The following is a 19495-nucleotide window of genomic DNA, read 5'->3' as shown; positions in this document are numbered from 1 at the left end:
TTTGAGGAAATGAGTAAAATTATATTTTTGATTTCTAAGTTACTGCAACGTTTTATTGAAAATCTTTAATTAAACTCGGCGAATACTTTGTTTCAAACTATGATTTGACACCTCTTTGGCAGAAAGCCTGTATTAATAATAATAATTTCTAAATGTCATAGGCGTAGTTCGAATATTTTAATGCCTGCCCCATTTATCGGGATTTTGGGAACCGATAAACTGCTGAATTCCAAAACTGCGCTCAAGCTCAAGTATTTTATTCAATGACCTGTATTTCGTATAAAAACTGGGTAATAATACTTAAGATCAACCCCGTATAAGTGTTGATGTAAAGTTGACTCAACTGTGGGCAAGAGAATTCCATTGCACTGCTTGCGACCGACTTATAATTATATACTGATTTCTTTTCCCCGCCGAGACGTTTTCAGGAAAGTAATCAAGAGTTTCTGGCATCATGATGTTGCTGATATCTTGCACATGAAGCGATATGCAGGCCTCTTAACCTGGTTTGAGTTCTACTGTTCCAGTATTAACCAATGTAAATCAATGCGAACGGCCTCGATGTACTCATCGAATCTTAATTAGAGCACTCACTTGCTACCCATAAATAAATTGCAATATAATCACTTTGTTAGCACAATTTATTTTTTACCATCCACATATATGCGCTGCTTTTAGTAGACCGCAATTAACATTGAAATGCATTATATATGTGTGTCCAGTAGGGACTAAATTGTAGAATAACTAATTGATGGTCCATCGGTAATTTCAAGCTGTGTTCCTCTCATCATCTTGCGGGCAAAGTTAAGAAATTCTTCCCTTTTAAACGGATTGATTCCCATACTATGGCTGTTGAATGAATTATATTAGTTAATAGAACAATACAGAAACAAGAAATTTTTTTTCATTCAAAGGACTTTTTGTTACCTTTACACCAAACTAGACTTTATATAAAAATGGCATATATATGTTTAATGAAATCTTTGCTCCATGCTCTACACTAATCTACAGGATCCGCTGTTGGTATTCGCGCTATTAGGTGAAGTTTACATTACGCGACAATCCACGGTGGCCCAAAGTTACCATCAAATGTCAGATAAAAGTGATTGGATTTATTCATACATGAGAACGTTTTGAATATTTTGGTCGATAATCATTTTCTTCAAACTGTTCATAAATCAGTGTTGTGGCAATGAGCTAATAACATGGTAAAAAATTACATGATTTCTTCAGATATATTTAAATAGGCTACTTGTTTGTCATAATTCTGTCGTCATAAACGTGCGACATACTTGCTTGGACTAACCTTCGTTTGAGAAAACAACAAGCTGCAATAAATAAATGAAACACTCACAAAAGTCCGATAAAGTCCAAAATAGCGTCTTTCTTCAATTCAAACATATCCTTTTCGTTCTTGTATTTAAGTTTTTGTTGCTCAATATCCAACCTTTGCTTAACTTCGCAGTCTGTCAATTTTTCACTTCGGTTTAGTCTTATCTCGAACTCATTATCAAGCATCTTCATCTGTTTTTGGTGTTTGTAGCGATCTTGCGCCATATCCCCTGTAAAAATTTTCATAGTTTAATAATATTTGGCAATATGAAAACGAGAATATCGGTCAGAGACCGAAGACTTATCGATCGAAAGTTAGGGGATCCCCCAAAACAGAAACTGCGGTTTCGATTCGAAAAATTCTGCAAACCCGAACTGGATTGTTTTGATTAGTTTTCAGCCAATATCAAAAATGTAGGAAACAATAGCCAACTACCCATGTCGTCGTCGAAATACTAATCGAGGAAATACTTTTATGAAGTGGAAAAATTTCTCGTAGGAAACTTGCGCATCGCGACGACGTCAAACTTACCTTTGCTCTGACTCACTAGCGCGAAAACTTGCGCATCGGACACGCACATACACATTCAGCGCGTCTCAAAAATCTCTCACTTTGTAAAAATCCAGATCTCTCCATCACTAATTAATTATTCGCTAACTCGCTAGTTATACGACATAATTCATCCAAAATCAATAGGCTTCCTCCGACATATGATGAATGCACATGTGAAATCTGGAGCAGATTCAACCACCCCTTCGTGAGATATCGCGTGCATCTAACAGACATACAGACACACATACAGACAGACAAATACCTATCAACATACTTACCGATTAAAATCGATAAGTAACAAGGTGTAACGCAAGGTTCAGTGCATAAATGCATATGTATCCAAAAAGTATTTATTTTCAATACTATATTTTGATAATATGGATATTTGTGTGAAATTAAATTTCATAATGAACTTTTTAGAATATTATAAATTTTTCTTTGGTATTCATAGTGACTGAATGATGGCTAATTTTGACATTACCAAAGACAAATATTGAAGTTAAATAAAAGTGCAATTTCAGCAAATGAAATACCGCTGACATAAATCAAAAACTTACTGGAAAATGAATATCCCATGATGAGTTTTACTCGGGTGAATCCAGTTAATTGATCAACTAAACAAAGTGTCCTCTAATGACTGGCAGGAAGTAAATGATTTAGGTAGTTCCTAAAAATTTCTGCTGAAAAGAGTAGTCAAATATAATATGAAACATGCGCTATATTATCTAATGATCAAGTTAAAAATCAACTTTTGAATTGCTATTGCGCATACAAAAAGTGCTGCCAGAACATTTGAGGAATTTGATATATATATATATATATATGATAGGGCGGACTAATAGTGGCTTGCAAGCAGCCTCAGGGTTTAAAAATATGGGCAAAACTATCCCAAATTGGTGCGTTCCTGCTCGTACCGAAGAAGAGAAGAAATAGAACACAAAGTAGCACGATTCGTAAAACGAATAGAGAGAGAATACCAAGAAAAAGGGAAAAACGACAATTTTTATGTGGCATTGCTAAATAATATGACCATATCTAAATGTGATTCCCTTGAGATGGAAAGATAGAAAAAAATCGCTTCTCTCGTTCAAAAAATGATGTAACACACATACGTGAATAAACCTACAACCCTCTTCTTTGCGCGTCATGACATTAGGAATTGTCTTGGTTGAACGTGATTTATATTAGTTTCGTTTGAAACATGCTCGTAAATATTGGTGAATTACTAGGCGGGAAATAACAGATTAAAAGCGGTTTTTACTGCAATTCAAAATGTATGTTTATTGTTTCAAAATCTCATACTTTTGTTCGCATATTGAATCTGTAGTTTTGTTTGATGGCAATCTTAACCAAAATATAAAGTCTGCGAGTAGTTAAATTGCAGCCATAAAATGTGTCAACGACTGTATCACGTAAACCAACTTTTTTAATGATTATTAACAAACGTCCATCACCCTATTTCAAATGTCACAATTTGACAATTCTGCATTTAGTTTGTCTTGTAAAATATCAATTTCTTCTAATACTTTTTACAAACTTTAAACAATTTTCAGAAACATGACGTAACCTTTCGACAACAATCACTATGCCGTTTAAAACTAATCTAACATAGTCTATCTATATTGAGCTCAATTCATTCTAATCGTCTGCAATCAATCATTTCAAGAAAAGCGCTCGAGAAAAAAAAAGTAAGGAGCAGAGCGCAAGTCTAAAAATAGTAATCTGAAAGGGAGAGAATAAACGCTCAAGCAGAGTGTAGTAAACTTCCTCTTATTTGTCAAATGGGAAACTTAACACTAGGACAAGGGAAAACGCGAGGGATATAAATTGTAGTTTGAAGTATCTTGGTTTTGTAAAAATAAATAAACTTAGTGACGAATAAAAGCAGCACAAATATGACCAAACGCGAAGGAAAATAATCAAGCATCAACAATCTCAGAGCTCTGTGGCATTTTGTCGGAACTTTTGCCAGAAGTAATTTTTTTGTCTGCATTGACATCAACTGAAACAATTAGCTTCATTGTAACGTCATGCAAAAGCGTTCATTTGCATTTTTTCAATTAGGTTACCTTTCTTTCTACGTACATCTGTAAATATGGACACCAGTCTTTGAAGTAATTTGAGGTCGAGAAATATAGAAAAGCAGATGTTAGGACTAGTAATGAATGCGAAATCATTGCAAACCTGCGAACAACTTGTTCGATATAAATTTTGCCTTCGACAAGTCGAGCATGCATATAGGTAGGAGATAATTTCCGACTGTGCATATGAACGTGGGTACAAATGTCTGATGGTGCAAATGTTCCAGACATGAATGTTCGTGGGTGCAAAAAAGCTTGGGTTCAAAGTCCTGGGTGCCCATGCTAGTTGATGCAAATGTACGTGAATGAAAATGTACACGAGTGCGAATACGTGTGAATTGAATGTGGGGTTTTGGGTGTAAAGGTTCGTGTCTGCAAAATAAATGTAAGTTAAAATGTTCTGAGCGCAAATACCCGTTGGGGAAATTGTCTGTTGGTACAAATCTCCGTAGGTCCAAGTTTTCGCCGGTGTATATGAATGTGGGTGCAAATATACGTTTGCAAAGTTTCTAGATGCAAATGTACGTGGATGCAAATGTACATGGTTGTGAATGTCCGGGGACGCATATAAGTGTGGGTACAAATGTACTTAAGAATGGTATTAATACTACAGCAAATACAAAGTGAAATTTCGTCAAGAACTACAACATTCCTCCTTGAGGATGAATTCCTCTCCGACTGGGATACTTAGGGTTAATCTAAATATAACGTTGAATATATTCCCTGATTCAATCTTGATTTGGTTATACAGCTTTGCTTTGTACTAAAGAGACACAACTGCAGTTAATTAAAGTGTGATAATTGTACATTTGTTCGCATTTCGTATTTTTGTCTTTGGTTTATAAACGATCTCAGTGGTGTCATAAACTACAAACACAAAAATGGCTTGCATATTATGAACATGGGTATTCGTTGCTGTTGTTAGTTTATTTCCATTTTGCTTTGTTATATTTTGAGGCGTTAACTCAATATAGGTTTAAATTTGAACGGTAGAACAAGAGTAAATCTTTTTCTCCGATTAGGCTAGTTTTTAATTGAAATACTATACTATCATCCGATCTATCCATTTCTACAGGTTCACAGTACTAATTGCATTTACAACTTAAGAATATATTGTATTTAAATGTTTTCAAAAAATATAATGTTATAGTGGGATGAAATGTTCTTCGTGGTACATTTTTGAGTCAGTTTTATTTCTCCATTATCTTTTATTATTTTATTCCCCCCATGGGTGGCACCCGGTCAATCGACTTTGTGAACCACCAGCTTTAAGACAAATGTTAGTACTGATTCGCACCAATTTATGCTTTTTTCGCCTTATTTCACGTCTCCAATAGTGATTGAAATAAATGGACGAAAAATGTTTGTATTTCTGTTTCTAAATGTATATCAAAGTTTTATATGTACGTCAAAATTAAAACTAAGAATAGAGATCAAACTGTAGTGACCAGCAATTTTAGGTACCGCATTGCTAGTGTTTTTACATCTCGTATATATATATATATATATATGTGACGCTCATTATTCTAGTACTGCTTAAGTTCTGCCTATATGTATATTGTATATATATAATCAAACACATATTACGTTTGCGATAGAACCTCTGGAATACTTTAAAATGCTTTTTTGTGGCAGTTGTTTAAACAATTTGCAACAAAATAGCAATTTTGAAGATGTAAACTGGTCTACGTGCGACAACTTGAAAAAATACTCATGCTTAAAAGGAGCATGACAAGATATGAACAGGAAGGAATTCGGGGTCATCGGTCGATAAACATCCATTATCTAACGGGCGCAATACATTTGCGACACCGTGTTAATTTTTTTGTTAGTTTACTGGTGTTATACCGCAACTTTTGGACTCAAGCGTCTGTTTTGGGTTTCTACTTCATAGTTAATTGTTAAATGGTGATCTGGATTTAGTTGGCACGGATATCTTGACAATGACAAGCGTTGTTAAATACAATCGGGCAGGTTCTAGATATCTAGACTTATATATAGGGCATTTTCAAATACCTGATGATTTCAAAATCAAATCGAGTATTTTTTTTAATTAATGAGTATATTCTATTTTTTGGTAGAATTTCTAGATAAATTTCATTCGGAAATATATTTTATTGGACACGCCATTGGACATAACGATCGTTTCAATATTATGTTGTTGTTGTTGTTTTTCGTCATCGTTATCATTAAAAAATTGCCCTTACTTCGAATACTGGACAAATTGCTTTGAAATTTTCAGTGGTTAAAGATTGATTCTTTTGCCAGAAGGCTATTACTTTTATTTAACACGGTTTTTATCCGCCAAGCGTGACGGCTAACTGTGAAAATTCTTGTGACTGAAAACTCGGAAGTTTTTTGAGGGTACGGTACCGGTAACGTCAAAAGTAAGGAATGCTTCGCTCTGGTCCACGTGTCCATATATTTGAGCGTTGCTCTCTTGTTTGTTAAACATTTCAATCCAAACATTGAAAACATTTTGCTGCAGTGATCGCAAAATTGTTTACGGGGATTAAAACGTTAAGATATATAAAGTGATCAATATTGTCATTGTAACAATTATCCATACCTAGTCCTCTTTTTTTGCTTATATGTGTGAATTTTTGTTTGACACTAAATCTTGTTAAAACAAAATATCCATCCAATTGGGAAGATTTAGAAACGGTACCCACCCACCCACCATCACCGAAATAGGGCCATGGTTCGATCTTTTGTGGGAGAATAGAAAAGTACATCGGTCTCAATAAAGTTCCTGGGTATCGTAATTTTTGTGCCAAATGAGTCGTCATAAACAAAGTTTAAACAAGGCTGAATAAGACCACTATCATTCGAGAATAACAAAAGTGAACGTCATCCCACAGGCCTACAGACGTTCCGGCCGGCCGCGTATGCTATGCTCGAGTGGCAAAAGTACATGTATCAACAATGCGCGAGGCTCGATTGTCGTGATAGCATACTTCTTTAACAAAAGTAAATTATTTCGTTATTTCACTATTATTATTTATTAATGGACCTATATGAATCGTTTTTTGCGATCATCAGTTATGCCATGTTTGTTATTTTGTAACGTGTGAAGTAGAAAGCGCTTTGATTAGCTGCTTTGTAAGCCCAAGTGTGTGTGGCGTATTTATGTTTAGGCCAATCACACAACAAGTCAATATAAAAGCCTATAAAAGCTGTTAGTACTTGAATCTTGCTATCTTAGTCAATGTACTGTTGAACTGTTATCGTTCGATTGATTTAAACTGATGTATCTTAGTTTGACTAAATAAATATTACAAACGTATTATTACAGTCGTTGTTGTTATTTTTCTTGTTTCATATAAATCCTATACGATCTGACAAATCTATTCATTATTCCGCTGAATTCTATTGTTCTTGGGAACACGTTTTTTAATTCGCCGAACAAGACGGCTGTTTCCGATTTGACGCAACACCATGCGAAACTCGCAGATATTTAATACCGGTAATTTACTTTTCTCATTTAAAAAGAATGACAAGATCAGGTGTTTAACTACCACGTGACTTCATTTGTACTGTTCGCAACATAAAAATGGCGTAGGAATATACTACCCGAAGCACAGTTTTTGGCATTGTTTCAAATGCTTTTAAATACAAGTGCCAAGTAAGACGGTGTTTCTGCTGTGAGTCACAGAGTTCGGGAACTGGCCAAGTGACTCCTGTTGTAATTGTAATTGAAATTATGGCCTAATCCTAACCTGGTACACATACTAATTTCAGATGTCCGCCATCTTGGTCCACATACCACATGAGTTTTTTTTTTTTAAGATCTTCATTTTTCGGAGTTGTTACCAGCAATCTTTGCCAATCTTTTCTCGGGAATGATCATAATTGTTTCCTCGCTTAGGTGCCTCTTAAATACGATTGCACAAATGAGATTGGGTATCAGATGTGACTGGCTGTTATTTCATTGCATTCCAAACGTTTTAATATATATAGATTGTATATATTTTCCAACTTGCTCCTAACAAGGTGATTCCCGCATTGTTAACAAACTATGATTAGTATAACAAAATGAACAAAGTTACTTTTGAATAATTTTATTGTTTGTGAAAAGAAATTGTACGCAAGTAACGCAAAAGAACATATTCAAAAATACTATTTACAAAAGTAGAAAAATAAAAAATCAGGTTTGTTAAATTTTTTGTATTACAAATTTTGAAAGTGAAATGAATTTACAAAATCATAGATTGTTAAATTAAGTTCAATTTTATTTTTGCATCACCAACGCGAAATTTAATTAGAGAAGTACTTCTAATATTTCACAAGTTTTAATTGTAATATATATACAGCATTTTAGTTTAAAACCTATGAAAAATAGACTTAGCAAATGCCCAATGGCTTTAATTCAGCTGGAATTTAAAAGGTCAGAGCGGGATAAAACATTTCCATTTCTCATGAAACCGTAAAATCATGTTGTTTCTGAATAAAATTGCTTCTAGATAATTAAATTCAAGTTGAAACCTTTTATGTAGTAATTATTTTTATATTCTTCAATTGGTAATAAAAGCCATTTGCAAATGCGTTAATGTGGATAATACGTTTACTCGTAAGTAATTTTATTAATTTTCGTCAAAGATAATGAAACAGTATTTATATATATATAGTAATACTCAAATCACACGCTACTAAATTTTATAAATTGTTTGAGTCCTTTTATTATGTATATTGGTATACCAATCCAAATATATTTTTATTATCGTATTTTGTGAGGAATTTGCGGAACTTATGACAACATCGCTTTATTGGCCGACAATTCCCAATTGTTTGGAACATTATTACTCTCTGTGGTCGCTTCTTCACTTTCGATATTGTGAGATTCCTTACTCTGAGCATCGTTATTTAAAAAAAACACTCCAACTGGTAAATTTTTAGCGTCATGAGCTTTCTTGAATTGGTAACATTTGTACATACGATACAATTTGTAAACACCCAGACCAAAACCAAATGACACAGCCCCACCAGCGGCTGCCACTAGTACCACACCACCACAGAAAATAATAGAGAATCCACCTGTTCCAATAATGAGAGAAGCATAAGCCAACCCCCCAATGCCCGCGCTTGCTACAATTTCAGTAAGAAAACCAACGCCGATCCGCTTCCATTTCTGATTTTGTTTCTCTTGATACCATTCCTCAAATTCCTCTTCAGCCGCTTCTTCGTCACCAATCTGCTCCAACAGTATATCTCGAAAGCTGTCCAGATCCAAGTAGAATGTTGTCTGAAATAATCAACATTTATTCGTTTAATTCTAAGTTAAATGTTTTAGAACTAATAATTAAAACTTTTTATCATGAATAAAAAAAATACAGAAATTTCGATTGGCGTAGTGCTTAAGTTAAACAGAAGTGACGAACCTGCGGCCCGCGAAGCATTTAGGCGATTCAGTGTATGTTTGGATTGAAGTCATAGAAACTGTACAGAGAAAACGGGAGCGCCAGTATTAATAATATCACTGGCAACTCTATTTGCAATACATCAATTTTTGTTGGAACATCGATACCTTTAACAATGGATCAAAATGACCATTGTCTTAACATAGTTACGCTGTCTTATTAGCAAATGCATAAAGATTAATGGAGGAGGGGTAACTTTGTGAAAATGCAATGTTTTGGCTCACGAAGATGGGATATTTGAAAGTAATAGAATGTTCACAGCATTATCTCAAGGATTAAAAAATCGTCACAGAATGGATTCTTTTATAATTTCTTTTTTTCTTCAATAATTTCGGATCTCTTGCCACCGCCACGAATGCAAAAAAAAAACTCGAAAAAGACCGTGTTTTAAAATACCAATTTAGTAATTATCTAATTTGAGTTAGGATTAGGAATGATTTGATAATTTGAATTTCCGGCGCAATCCGCATTTCCAGCACCGTAAATAAATTATTTCTATATTTTTGGTGCGGACGGTGGTGTTTTTTTATGGTGGGGCATTGTACAGAAGATTTCAAAATATTTTTCTAAGACAGGAATTTATAGGATAAAGTACGTTTAAGGGCGCAGTCAGAATTAAAACGGGGAGGATGGGGGTAGAGAACGAATTCGGGAATTCCCATGCAACTGTCGACGCAGGTCACTTGTGAAAAGAGCACACTTTTTCCATGAATACTGTTTTTTTTTTCCGTTATGTTAAGTAATTGATTCACAGCCGATACGAGCAATTTGAGTGCATTGTCATATTAATTTAATGGTGCTCGTGGTATCTCCCCTTTGAGACATATCGGTCTTAAGACATTTGAAAGTCTCAGACTATATAATTTATTTTGGTACAATTCATATTTGATTGAACATACATTGCATTGATTAGCAGTCAGGATTCAAAAAATACTTATTCATCACCTCTAAATCCCCGCGGAACGACTTTTGGGGCAGTTGCCCCGATTTACACCACTCGATAAAAGAGCCGGCCTTTTTATCGGATAATGATTTTTCTGTTGTGCAAAGTATTCAATTGACGACCAATACGAGTCTATTTATAATGCCTTATTTATCATTTTGATTGTGTGTTTTATTTAATGTAACCTGCGGTTGCGTAGATAAAATGCGAACTTCACTGTGAAATATCAGGTCAATCCAAGGCCACAAGTAAACTTGTCAAACTGCCCCATTTTATCCAATTTTAATTCGTATTTTTGCGATGTTACGAATTATACAAATTTGATCTGTTATTGCAATACTGACTCCGCTCTATCACAAAGATACCACCCAAGATTATTTTCAAGATATCAAAGTCAGACAAATCCATAAATATGCGATGAAAAATATCAAAGACTACAATTTATTTTAGTACAATAGAAATTAATTGCACTTTGATACCCTGGTAGTCGATTAAAAATTCGATTCAAAAATGATGCGGTATTTAAACGGAAATTCGGATATCGAACACCCGAGCCGAGCGCGAGGCTGGCTGATTGAGATGACGCCACCCGAAAACGAACTTAATAGACACAGGTCAAGCCTGACAAACAAAATTAATCTTACTAGGTAGTTGTGAGCTTCCAAATCATCAGTTCGTCATCATATTGAGCGCTTGGTAAAGCAAAAAAGTTCCAAAAAATCTCTTAAGAAAAAGTGCATCGAATATTTGAATTTTCATTTTAGTCTGCAATATATCATTAAATAACTTCAGCTGTGTGGATGCAGTTTTTTGTTTTTGTTGATGAAAATTATCAGGTATCATAATATGACTAAACGGTTGTGCGGCCGCCTACTCATCGGTGACGGATAAAATGGCCGCGATAGAAAATAGGTTCGTCACCCCTGTGCTAAATGAATACCCGTTCGAGCAGGGAATTTACTGATATAAATAGCTCTAAGAATTTATCCATGCCCCTGGCATTTCAAAATACAGCCGGTTTGAAGTTTGTTTCTTTTTTAAATCGGGGTATTTATTCTTTGCTCCAAATATTCCCGTTTAAATAAAGTCTTATAAATGAATATATAAGTTAAGAATCTCGCGAAATAGAATAAACAAATACGGGTCTTATTGGTCAAATGAAAGTTGGTAAAATTTTTCTACAAAGTAAGAGTACCGGTAATCATAGTATTAATTGTAAGAGTAGTATTTAAATATATCGGTTAAAAATAAAGTATATGTTGAAAACGTAGTAAAACGTGAGAACGTAATCTCTTACCTCGCCTCCAATTTCTCGATACGTATTCTCGAAATTCCGCTAAAAAAGGTTAGATCAATTTACCATTTGATATGTTGTACATCAAACATTCTTTAACAGACGAACACCCGGCCATATATGTTATTTGTTACGGAGAAATTTCAAGGTGATAGAGGAAGTCATTTACAGAAAACCTAATCTTTCAAATAAATTTCATTACAATTAAAGAAGATCACGATTAAAAAACTAAAACTGCTGCTTACCTTCTAGAACATTTTACTACACGATGGGTTTATTTTGTAGTTAATATTTGTAGGCAGTTATGTAGTCTTTAAATTTCGTTAACATTGAATTTCAATTTTTCATATTCATGTGGAACCACAATTTACATAGATTAGGTAACCAATACAATATTTACTTCAAAATATGTAATGAGTTAGATATCCGCCACATCGGAATATCTTTACCTTGTAAGCAGCCTGTTCAGTTTCCACTTCAATGAGATTTTCTTCGTTGTCTTTTATGCGATTTTCCATGTCGTCTATTTGTTTCTCCTGTTCATCCTAAAATAATATAAAAATTGAATTGAATATTCAGAAATATTATATGCATTATAATATATTCCTAAAGCCAAAGAATAACAGGTCGCGATTCAAGGTATGATTAGTAAATTGAACCAGACTTCTCTGGCGACTTGGCTAGCTGATTGGCGTAGTGCTAAATGATATCCTTCTAAGCAGGGCAGTTTATACCAATATGAAAGGCAGACTGAAGCTCAGGCTCTTTTTAAAATTCAGCCGGTTCGAAATCTTCAAAAATGATTGCATTTTTAAATCAGGTTATTTATTCATGCTCCAAATATTCCCAATTAAATAAGGTTCAATAAATGAAAGCTATGATAGTCCCTGTGCCGTTATTCGTACCCAGATTCAGGAACTGGTAAATCAACGCATATGATTTGTGGACGTTTATTTTATGGGGAATGGCTGACTGCGGTACCTGATCTGTTAATACATAAGTGACTCGGATGAAACAATTGACGTTGAAACTGAATTATGAAGAATCGATCATTGTCACAGGACCTGAAAAAACTATGAAAGTCCCTGTACTTTCTCGGTACCGCTATACAGGTAATGGTAAGTTTTGGTGAGAATATTTAATTCGAATGATTAAAAACAAGTGCATGAAAAGTTGATTCATCGGAAAATGTATGATAATGAATAGTAAATAAATCTTTTAAATATATATATTTCATTACAAACAAGAAAGATCCTGATTAAAAAAAAATGAAACTGCTGCTTACTTTCTAGAACGGTTCACTATACTATATTTGTAAGCAGTCATAAAGTCTTAAAATCTCGCGAACTTGGAATTTTAATTTTGTAATTTTTCATATCAATGTAGAACCACAATTTTCATAGGTTAGGTAACCAATAAAATCTTTGATTAAAGTATTCGATCAGTTGTTAGATAACGGCCAATTCAAAATATGTTTTACCTTGTAAGCTGCCAGTTCAGTTTCCACTTCAATGACATTTTCTTCGTTGTCTTTTACGTGATTAGCCATGTCGTCATTTTTGTTTTTCTGTTCATCCTAAAATAATATAAAAATTGAATTGCATATTCAGTAATATTGTATGCATTATAGATGACCACAGCCAAGGTTTAACAGGATTTAAGGTATAATTAGTAAATTGAACCATACTTCTCTGGCGACTTGGCTAGCTGATTGGCGTAGTGCTAAATGATACCCTTCTAAGCAGGGCACAATTTACCAATATGAAAGACAGACTGAAGCTCAGGTTCAATTCAAAATTCACTCGGTTTGAAACCTTCCAACGGTGATTTCATTTTTAAAACAGGGTATTTATTCTTGCTCCAAATATTCTCGATTAAATAAGCTTCAATAAATGAAAGCTACGATAGTCCATGTGCCGGTATTCTTACCCCGATTCAGGAACTGGTAAAACAACGCATATGAATTTTGGACGTTTATTTTATGGGAAATGGTTGACTGCGGACTTGATCTGTTAATGCAGAAGTGATTCGGATCACGTGATATTTCAATTGACGTTGAAACTGAATTATGAGGAAACGATCATTGTCACAGAACCTGAAAAAGCTACGACAATCTCTGTACTTTCACGGTACCCCTTTACAGGTAACGGTGAAACATTTTAAATATTTGTGAACTGCTCGGCAACGATTGTAGTTATATCAATGGTGGCTGTACCTACTATACGCGATTTTAGTGTACATTTTTAATAAATTTTCGGCCATTGACTCATATACGCGGGTAATGGTTTGGTAGTATCTTTGACCGCCATCTCGCTAAGTAGAATATACGCATACGAATTATGGGGTAATGGCTAACAGAACTTTTTTGCGTAGATGGCGAGAAAAAATAGACTAAAAGAAGGGTATATTAATTTTTTTTAAAAAGTAATCATATTATCGATTGTAATATTTGTAATTACATTACAATTGAGGAAGATTCTGGTTTAAAAAATAAAATTGCTGCTTAGTTTCAAAAATGTTTTTACTACATAGTAGTTTTATTTTCTAGTTAATATTTGTAGGCAGTCATAAAGTTTTGAATTCTCGAGAACATACATTTTACTTTTGTGATTTTTCATTTTTATTTAAAACCGCAATTTTCATGGATTAGGCAACCAATAAAATCTCTTTTCAAAATATTCAATGAGTTGTTAGATAACGGTGACTTTAAAATATATTTTACCTTGTAAACAGCCTGTTCGATTTTTACTCCGTTGAGCTCTACTTGGGTCTCTTTCAAACGTTTCTTTGTGTCGTCATTTTCTCTCTTGAGTTCATTCTAAAATATTTTGAAAAATTTAATTGAATATTCAGAAATGCCCGTATGCATTATAGATGCATACAGCCAAGATTTGCACCGACTTAAGATAAAATAAAAGTGATACTAATCTAGAATACTACCACAATTTGCGGACAGAAAATACGCCAGATACGGGCATATTCAATATTTCTTACTTTATTAATTTCATTGTGTTCAACATAACCTATACTGTTGCGTCGACTAAAATTTAAAAGCTTTAATACTCCAAAATGCCCAAGCCCTTAAAATGCTTGGCAATATGTCCGATTCTATATTATGCCCTGCCACACTGACAGCAACTATAGCGACAGCGATTATACAATCATAAGATTACAAAAAAAAGTTGAAAACTGGAAAATCGCACAATGTTATGGTTTTTTTCACAGGGTAATTTAAACAAATAAATACCTCATGTTGTTACAAATAACAAATATTAGGCGGATTTAGTTTTCCTCCTTGACACAATATATGTTTTATATAAGACAAACCATCTCCCTAAAAACAAAAACAAAAAATCGTAAGATTGAAATTTTTAAATTCTTTAAAATTATATCTGAAATTCAATTCACCAACTCTTTATCCTGCTTTTCCAATCTCTGCAAAATCAAATTCATCATTTCATCTTTACCACAATCGCTGGTTGCAGGTTGATTCATCGCAGTTTCCTATGAAAAAAAAATAAATAAGTAACTAATTCAAATTACATAACGCTCACATGACTAATGTCTCGCACATGTACGAACTTGATATTGAAAATGCGCAACTTAACATTTGAAATATCCACAGTTGAAAAACTTACTAAATGCGTTGAATAGCAGTCGGTTACTCATATGCTAATGTTAAATTCAAATTAGTTTAAATATCGAGTCAATTTAAATAAAAAACACCACCTGGTCATCTCCATCTTTTGCACGACCTGACATAATGTTATTTCCATATACGTATTCGCAATTTAATAAATTATCCGGTCATTGATTATAATTTTTTATAATAAGTAATATTAATAATTTCCTATAATTATAAAACAAAATAAAAAAATATATACACAAGCAAAGTAAGTGGCACTTTAAACATTATTTTCTAACAAATATTAAAAGGCACATGTTATGACTACAAATGCATTTATTGACATTTAGTAGTTTTACATTGCATTATTCCTTTTAGCATAAAACATGTCAAAACTTTTTTAGATCAGCAAGAGAGACATGTTGTACATTTGATCTCTGATTCATCCAGCGTAGGGTCCATATACCCTTCATTGAATTTTAATCGCGAAGTTCAATCAGTCTCTATGTATTTAAAATATTGAAACTAACTGACATTTTACTCGCTTTTTAAATACATAATTTGCAGACTTTCAAAAACTTTCGTTGTCTTCATTTTTGAATGAACTACACGACAACTTGAAAATTTAAATGACTTTTCCATTCCTCAACGATTTGAGATAGGAAATGAATACAAAATAATTGGTCATGTAATATATCCTCACCGCAAAATGAGGAATCAACAAAGAACTGAAAAAATACTGTCTTTCAATCAGCGGTGGCAAAGTTTGGCAAATAGATAAAGTCAAATTTACAAGCATGTTTTTAACCTATCAAGTTTGTTCACCATCAATCTGAATAATGAATTGCCTCAAATGTTTTTGTGTAACACGATTCATTAAATATCACCCCTGGCCCCTGTCTTTTGTTCGAAATATTTCGTAAATCTTGAAGCATAAATGGTTCATTGAAAACAATATGTAATGTGATCACGAACCATTGTAATGACATTTTCGCATACAAAGGAAAATTTATTTATGTCTCAAAACTATTGTTATATTATATTCAGAATTGATGATTTTGGAAAACACTCACAGTTGCATATAACTCGGAATACATGAGCGTAATATGTCATTTCTATTTATCGGAATAAAAGTCCACTTCGGAACATGGCTTCAGAACATTCCGCCGCAGCTGCCTGTTCTAAAATTGAACGTATGGACGACAACGGACAGAGATATATAAAATAAATAAATAATTTGAACATAATCAAATCATTGTCGTTATTTATTCACGAATTTATGGCGATAAAAACTGACGTATTTTTCAAGAGAATTTCCGTATCTTGTCGGCCCACATGTTTTTTCTCTTATTTTCTGTTTTGATTGGGTGCTATAATTGCTTTAATTGGTTCCGCGGGGTGTGAACGGGACTCAAATTTGTCTTGTACCAAATTTGTTCTGCTTTCAATATAGTCGGCTGTGTGTCTACTTGCTTTTTTTAAAGTCTGCTAACGAACCCACATAGTTTCTTTGATTGTTATGAAGGTATACTCTGAACAAGGCCCTATAATCATGGGAGCAGTCAGAAAAGGGGGGTTCTGAAATTTGTAATTGTCAAGTAAGACCGTAACAGCCAGCGGAGCTGCCTATAAAACGTGGGTTCTCAAGTACTAATGAGTCTAAAAAGCTTTCCAATATACGAAAAATTTGCATGTACGCAGAATTTTATTTCACATTTTGAAAAGGAGTTGGTACTGCCCTCTAAAACCAAAACCTCGCCTTTGAGTACAAGTGCGGTTTTAAGCACCTTGCCGCAAAACCTTGTCGGGATTTCCAAACCATGGCCGCTATAGTCAAGTCATGGTGGCTGACTTTTTAGCTGCCACAAACAAATGGAGTGGGCGGGGTACCACAGCAGCAAATTGCAAACCATGGTGGGTAAAATTGTGCTGCCACAAACCAAGGCATGTAAGTTGTGATGTCAGGACTGATGGTGACACACTTTGGGTAAGTTAGATCATTTTCCTCAAGGGTACAGTTTTGATTGATTTGACGTTAGGTTTGAGGTTTAAATGTTTTCATATGTCATACACGTTGTAGAAATATTCTGATGTCTACACCATTTATAAATTTGAAGTTGTTTTCTGAATCCCAAAATTAGTAACCGAAAAAAAATGCAGAATAGGGAAACTATGTTCTAGAGTGCATAATTGTCTGAAAACTGAATTTAAATATCTAGTTTTATAGGAGCTACTACGACCATATTTCTGTTGAAGTTAGATTAACACAACGGCGGCCAAGGGAATTCGATTGCACTATTTGCGATTAACTGGCCTATAAGTGTGATTACTTTTTCATTTCCACGTCAATGCGTTTACGAATGTAAATTCAGAGTTTTAAAGAACACGCAGTACACCCGGCCCCATATAAATATATAAGCCATTTTCTAAAAGTAATAAAAAATTTGAGACAAAATGCTAATGATCTTTTATTTTAACAATCTTTGGTGGTTCTTTGGTGGTTCCAAGCTTTCCACTCATCATATCGCGCGCAAAATTAAGACAATGATCAGTTTCAGATCAGATCAATCACAACGAATTGATTCCCAGGGTCTGGCTAATGTAAAATGTATTGTATTAGTCAAGACAATTTATTTATATATACGACTTTTTGCTACTTCTCACACCAGGCAAGACCATGTATAAGAATATCACATATATGTGATGGTATCTTTGGGCCACCTTCGATTGTCGTGCAGCATAGCCTCACCTCCGGACATTATTATCACCGCATTAGTTTAGCTCCCATTATACGAACTCGCATCCTAAATCAGAATAGTGAAAACCCGCTGTTGGTATTCGCGCTATTAGGTAAAGTTTACACTACACGACAATCGGGGGTGACACATAGCATATGTCAGATGAAAGTAATTGAATTTATTCAGACAGAAGAGAGTTTTCAAAATTTCGGCTAATACTCATTTTCTGCAAAGTGTTCATGTATCAATTTTGTGACAATGAGCTAATAACATGGTAAAATATTAAAGGATTTTTTAGATATGTTCATCATCCAGTCGACATAAACGAGGGACATATACTTGGTTGAACTAAGCTTTGTTTGAAAACAACGAGATGCAAGAAAAAAGGAAATTATTTACCCAAGTTTGATAAAGTCAACAATAGCTTGTTTCCTTTTATCAAACATATTTATTTCGTGCTGGTTTATTATTTTTCGTTTCTCTATCTCTAATCTTTGTTTAATTCTGAAGTCTGTCAAATTTTTACATTGTTGTATTCTCAATTCATATTCTTTTTTAAGCTTCTTCATTTCCTCGTTGTGTTTATGGCGATCTTGCGCCATCTCCTCTGTGAAATGTTCATCGTGAAATAATATGGGTTTACATCAGAATGTTTATGTTTAATGTCAGGTTCAGTAGAGAATTGCATATGTCTCCAACAAGTATTTATTTTCAGATATTGTTTTTTGATAATATGAACAGTTGTTGAAGAATATTTGTATTTGTGAATATATTATATTTAAAAATGGCTAATTCTCATTTACTTGATACCGAGAACGGAATAAATATTCGGATTCAACTTTTAATCCCAAATTTTGCCACAGTAATATAGCAATATTTCAATTTTTTCTTTGTTGTTTATAGTCACTGAATGATGACTAATTTTGACATTACCAAATACAAATACTATTGAAGTTGAACAAAAATGCAATTTCAGCAAATGAAATACAGCTGACATAAACTTACTGGAAAATAGATATTCCATGATGAGTTTTACCCAGGTTATTCCAGTAAATTCCCCGTTGAGGCATTAACTGAATGATTTAGGTATTTCCTTACAATAGCTTGCATAAGAGAGAAAAATAAATATAGCCCTAAATACCGTTATTAGAGTTGCCAAAACTGTGTTTCGTGGAGCCCTCCAATCCGCGAGCTTGTTCCGCAGGGCAGGAATTGAAATTGCGTCTAAATTGGTCGCCATGGCGATCCCGGCCATTCTTCGATGACTCTGGGTCATGGTCATTTTTTTATTATGAATTTTAACTTATAATTTTTTAGTATTCCGCGAGGCGAGATAAAAAGCGCAGGTATTCCGGGACAATTTGAAAAACGCTGAATTAGCTAATATTTGATTAAAAAACATTGCGTTCTTTTCAAGATTGAAAAAGACACCAAATGGTCATCGGAAGTGTTTAAAGATTAAATATTCAAACTTAAAAAAATTACTCACATTTATAATTCTTTTTCATCCAT

The 19495-nt window shown here is 33.9% G+C and overlaps 2 protein-coding genes across 3 annotated transcripts; both read right to left on the bottom strand.

Moving 5' to 3' along the window:
- Positions 1 to 657: 657 nt before the first annotated feature.
- Positions 658 to 2570, bottom strand: LOC144420836 (uncharacterized). Of its 2 annotated transcripts, none has more exons than XM_078110520.1 (3): positions 2443 to 2570; positions 1355 to 1562; positions 658 to 849 (listed from the first exon to the last, which is right to left on the bottom strand). In XM_078110520.1, the coding sequence occupies exons 1-3, from the start codon at positions 2459 to 2461 to the stop codon at positions 729 to 731; spliced, it is 348 nt and encodes a 115-aa protein (XP_077966646.1). In that variant the 5' UTR covers positions 2462 to 2570; the 3' UTR covers positions 658 to 728. The 2 variants fall into 2 exon arrangements, with proteins under 2 accessions (XP_077966646.1, XP_077966647.1); XM_078110521.1 differs by lacking the exon at positions 2443 to 2570 and adding an exon at positions 1769 to 1846.
- A 5518-nt stretch (positions 2571 to 8088) lies between these two features.
- LOC120343297 (uncharacterized) lies at positions 8089 to 15472 on the bottom strand. The gene is made up of 7 exons (XM_078111050.1): positions 15350 to 15472; positions 15029 to 15124; positions 14343 to 14438; positions 13101 to 13196; positions 12070 to 12165; positions 11624 to 11662; positions 8089 to 9208 (listed from the first exon to the last, which is right to left on the bottom strand). The coding sequence occupies exons 1-7, from the start codon at positions 15380 to 15382 to the stop codon at positions 8714 to 8716; spliced, it is 951 nt and encodes a 316-aa protein (XP_077967176.1). The 5' UTR covers positions 15383 to 15472; the 3' UTR covers positions 8089 to 8713.
- Positions 15473 to 19495: the final 4023 nt, after the last annotated feature.

Source organism: Styela clava, chromosome 3 (genome assembly GCF_964204865.1).
Source record: "Styela clava chromosome 3, kaStyClav1.hap1.2, whole genome shotgun sequence".
NCBI classification, from domain to species: domain Eukaryota; kingdom Metazoa; phylum Chordata; class Ascidiacea; order Stolidobranchia; family Styelidae; genus Styela; species Styela clava.
This window is presented reverse-complemented; position numbering and strand designations above follow the sequence as displayed.

Coding starts and splice junctions, on each gene's coding strand:
- LOC144420836 (XM_078110520.1), bottom strand. Junction 850..1,354: donor TTGGACTTTATCGGACTTTT/GTGAGTGTTTCA, acceptor TTCATTCAACAG/CCATAGTATGGGAATCAATC.
- LOC120343297 (XM_078111050.1), bottom strand. CDS start 15,382: ATGTCAGGTCGTGCAAAAGATGGAGATGACCAG. Junction 11,663..12,069: donor CTGAACAGGCTGCTTACAAG/GTAAAGATATTC, acceptor AACCTTTTTTAG/CGGAATTTCGAGAATACGTA. Junction 9,209..11,623: donor ATCGAGAAATTGGAGGCGAG/GTAAGAGATTAC, acceptor TGATTATTTCAG/ACAACATTCTACTTGGATCT.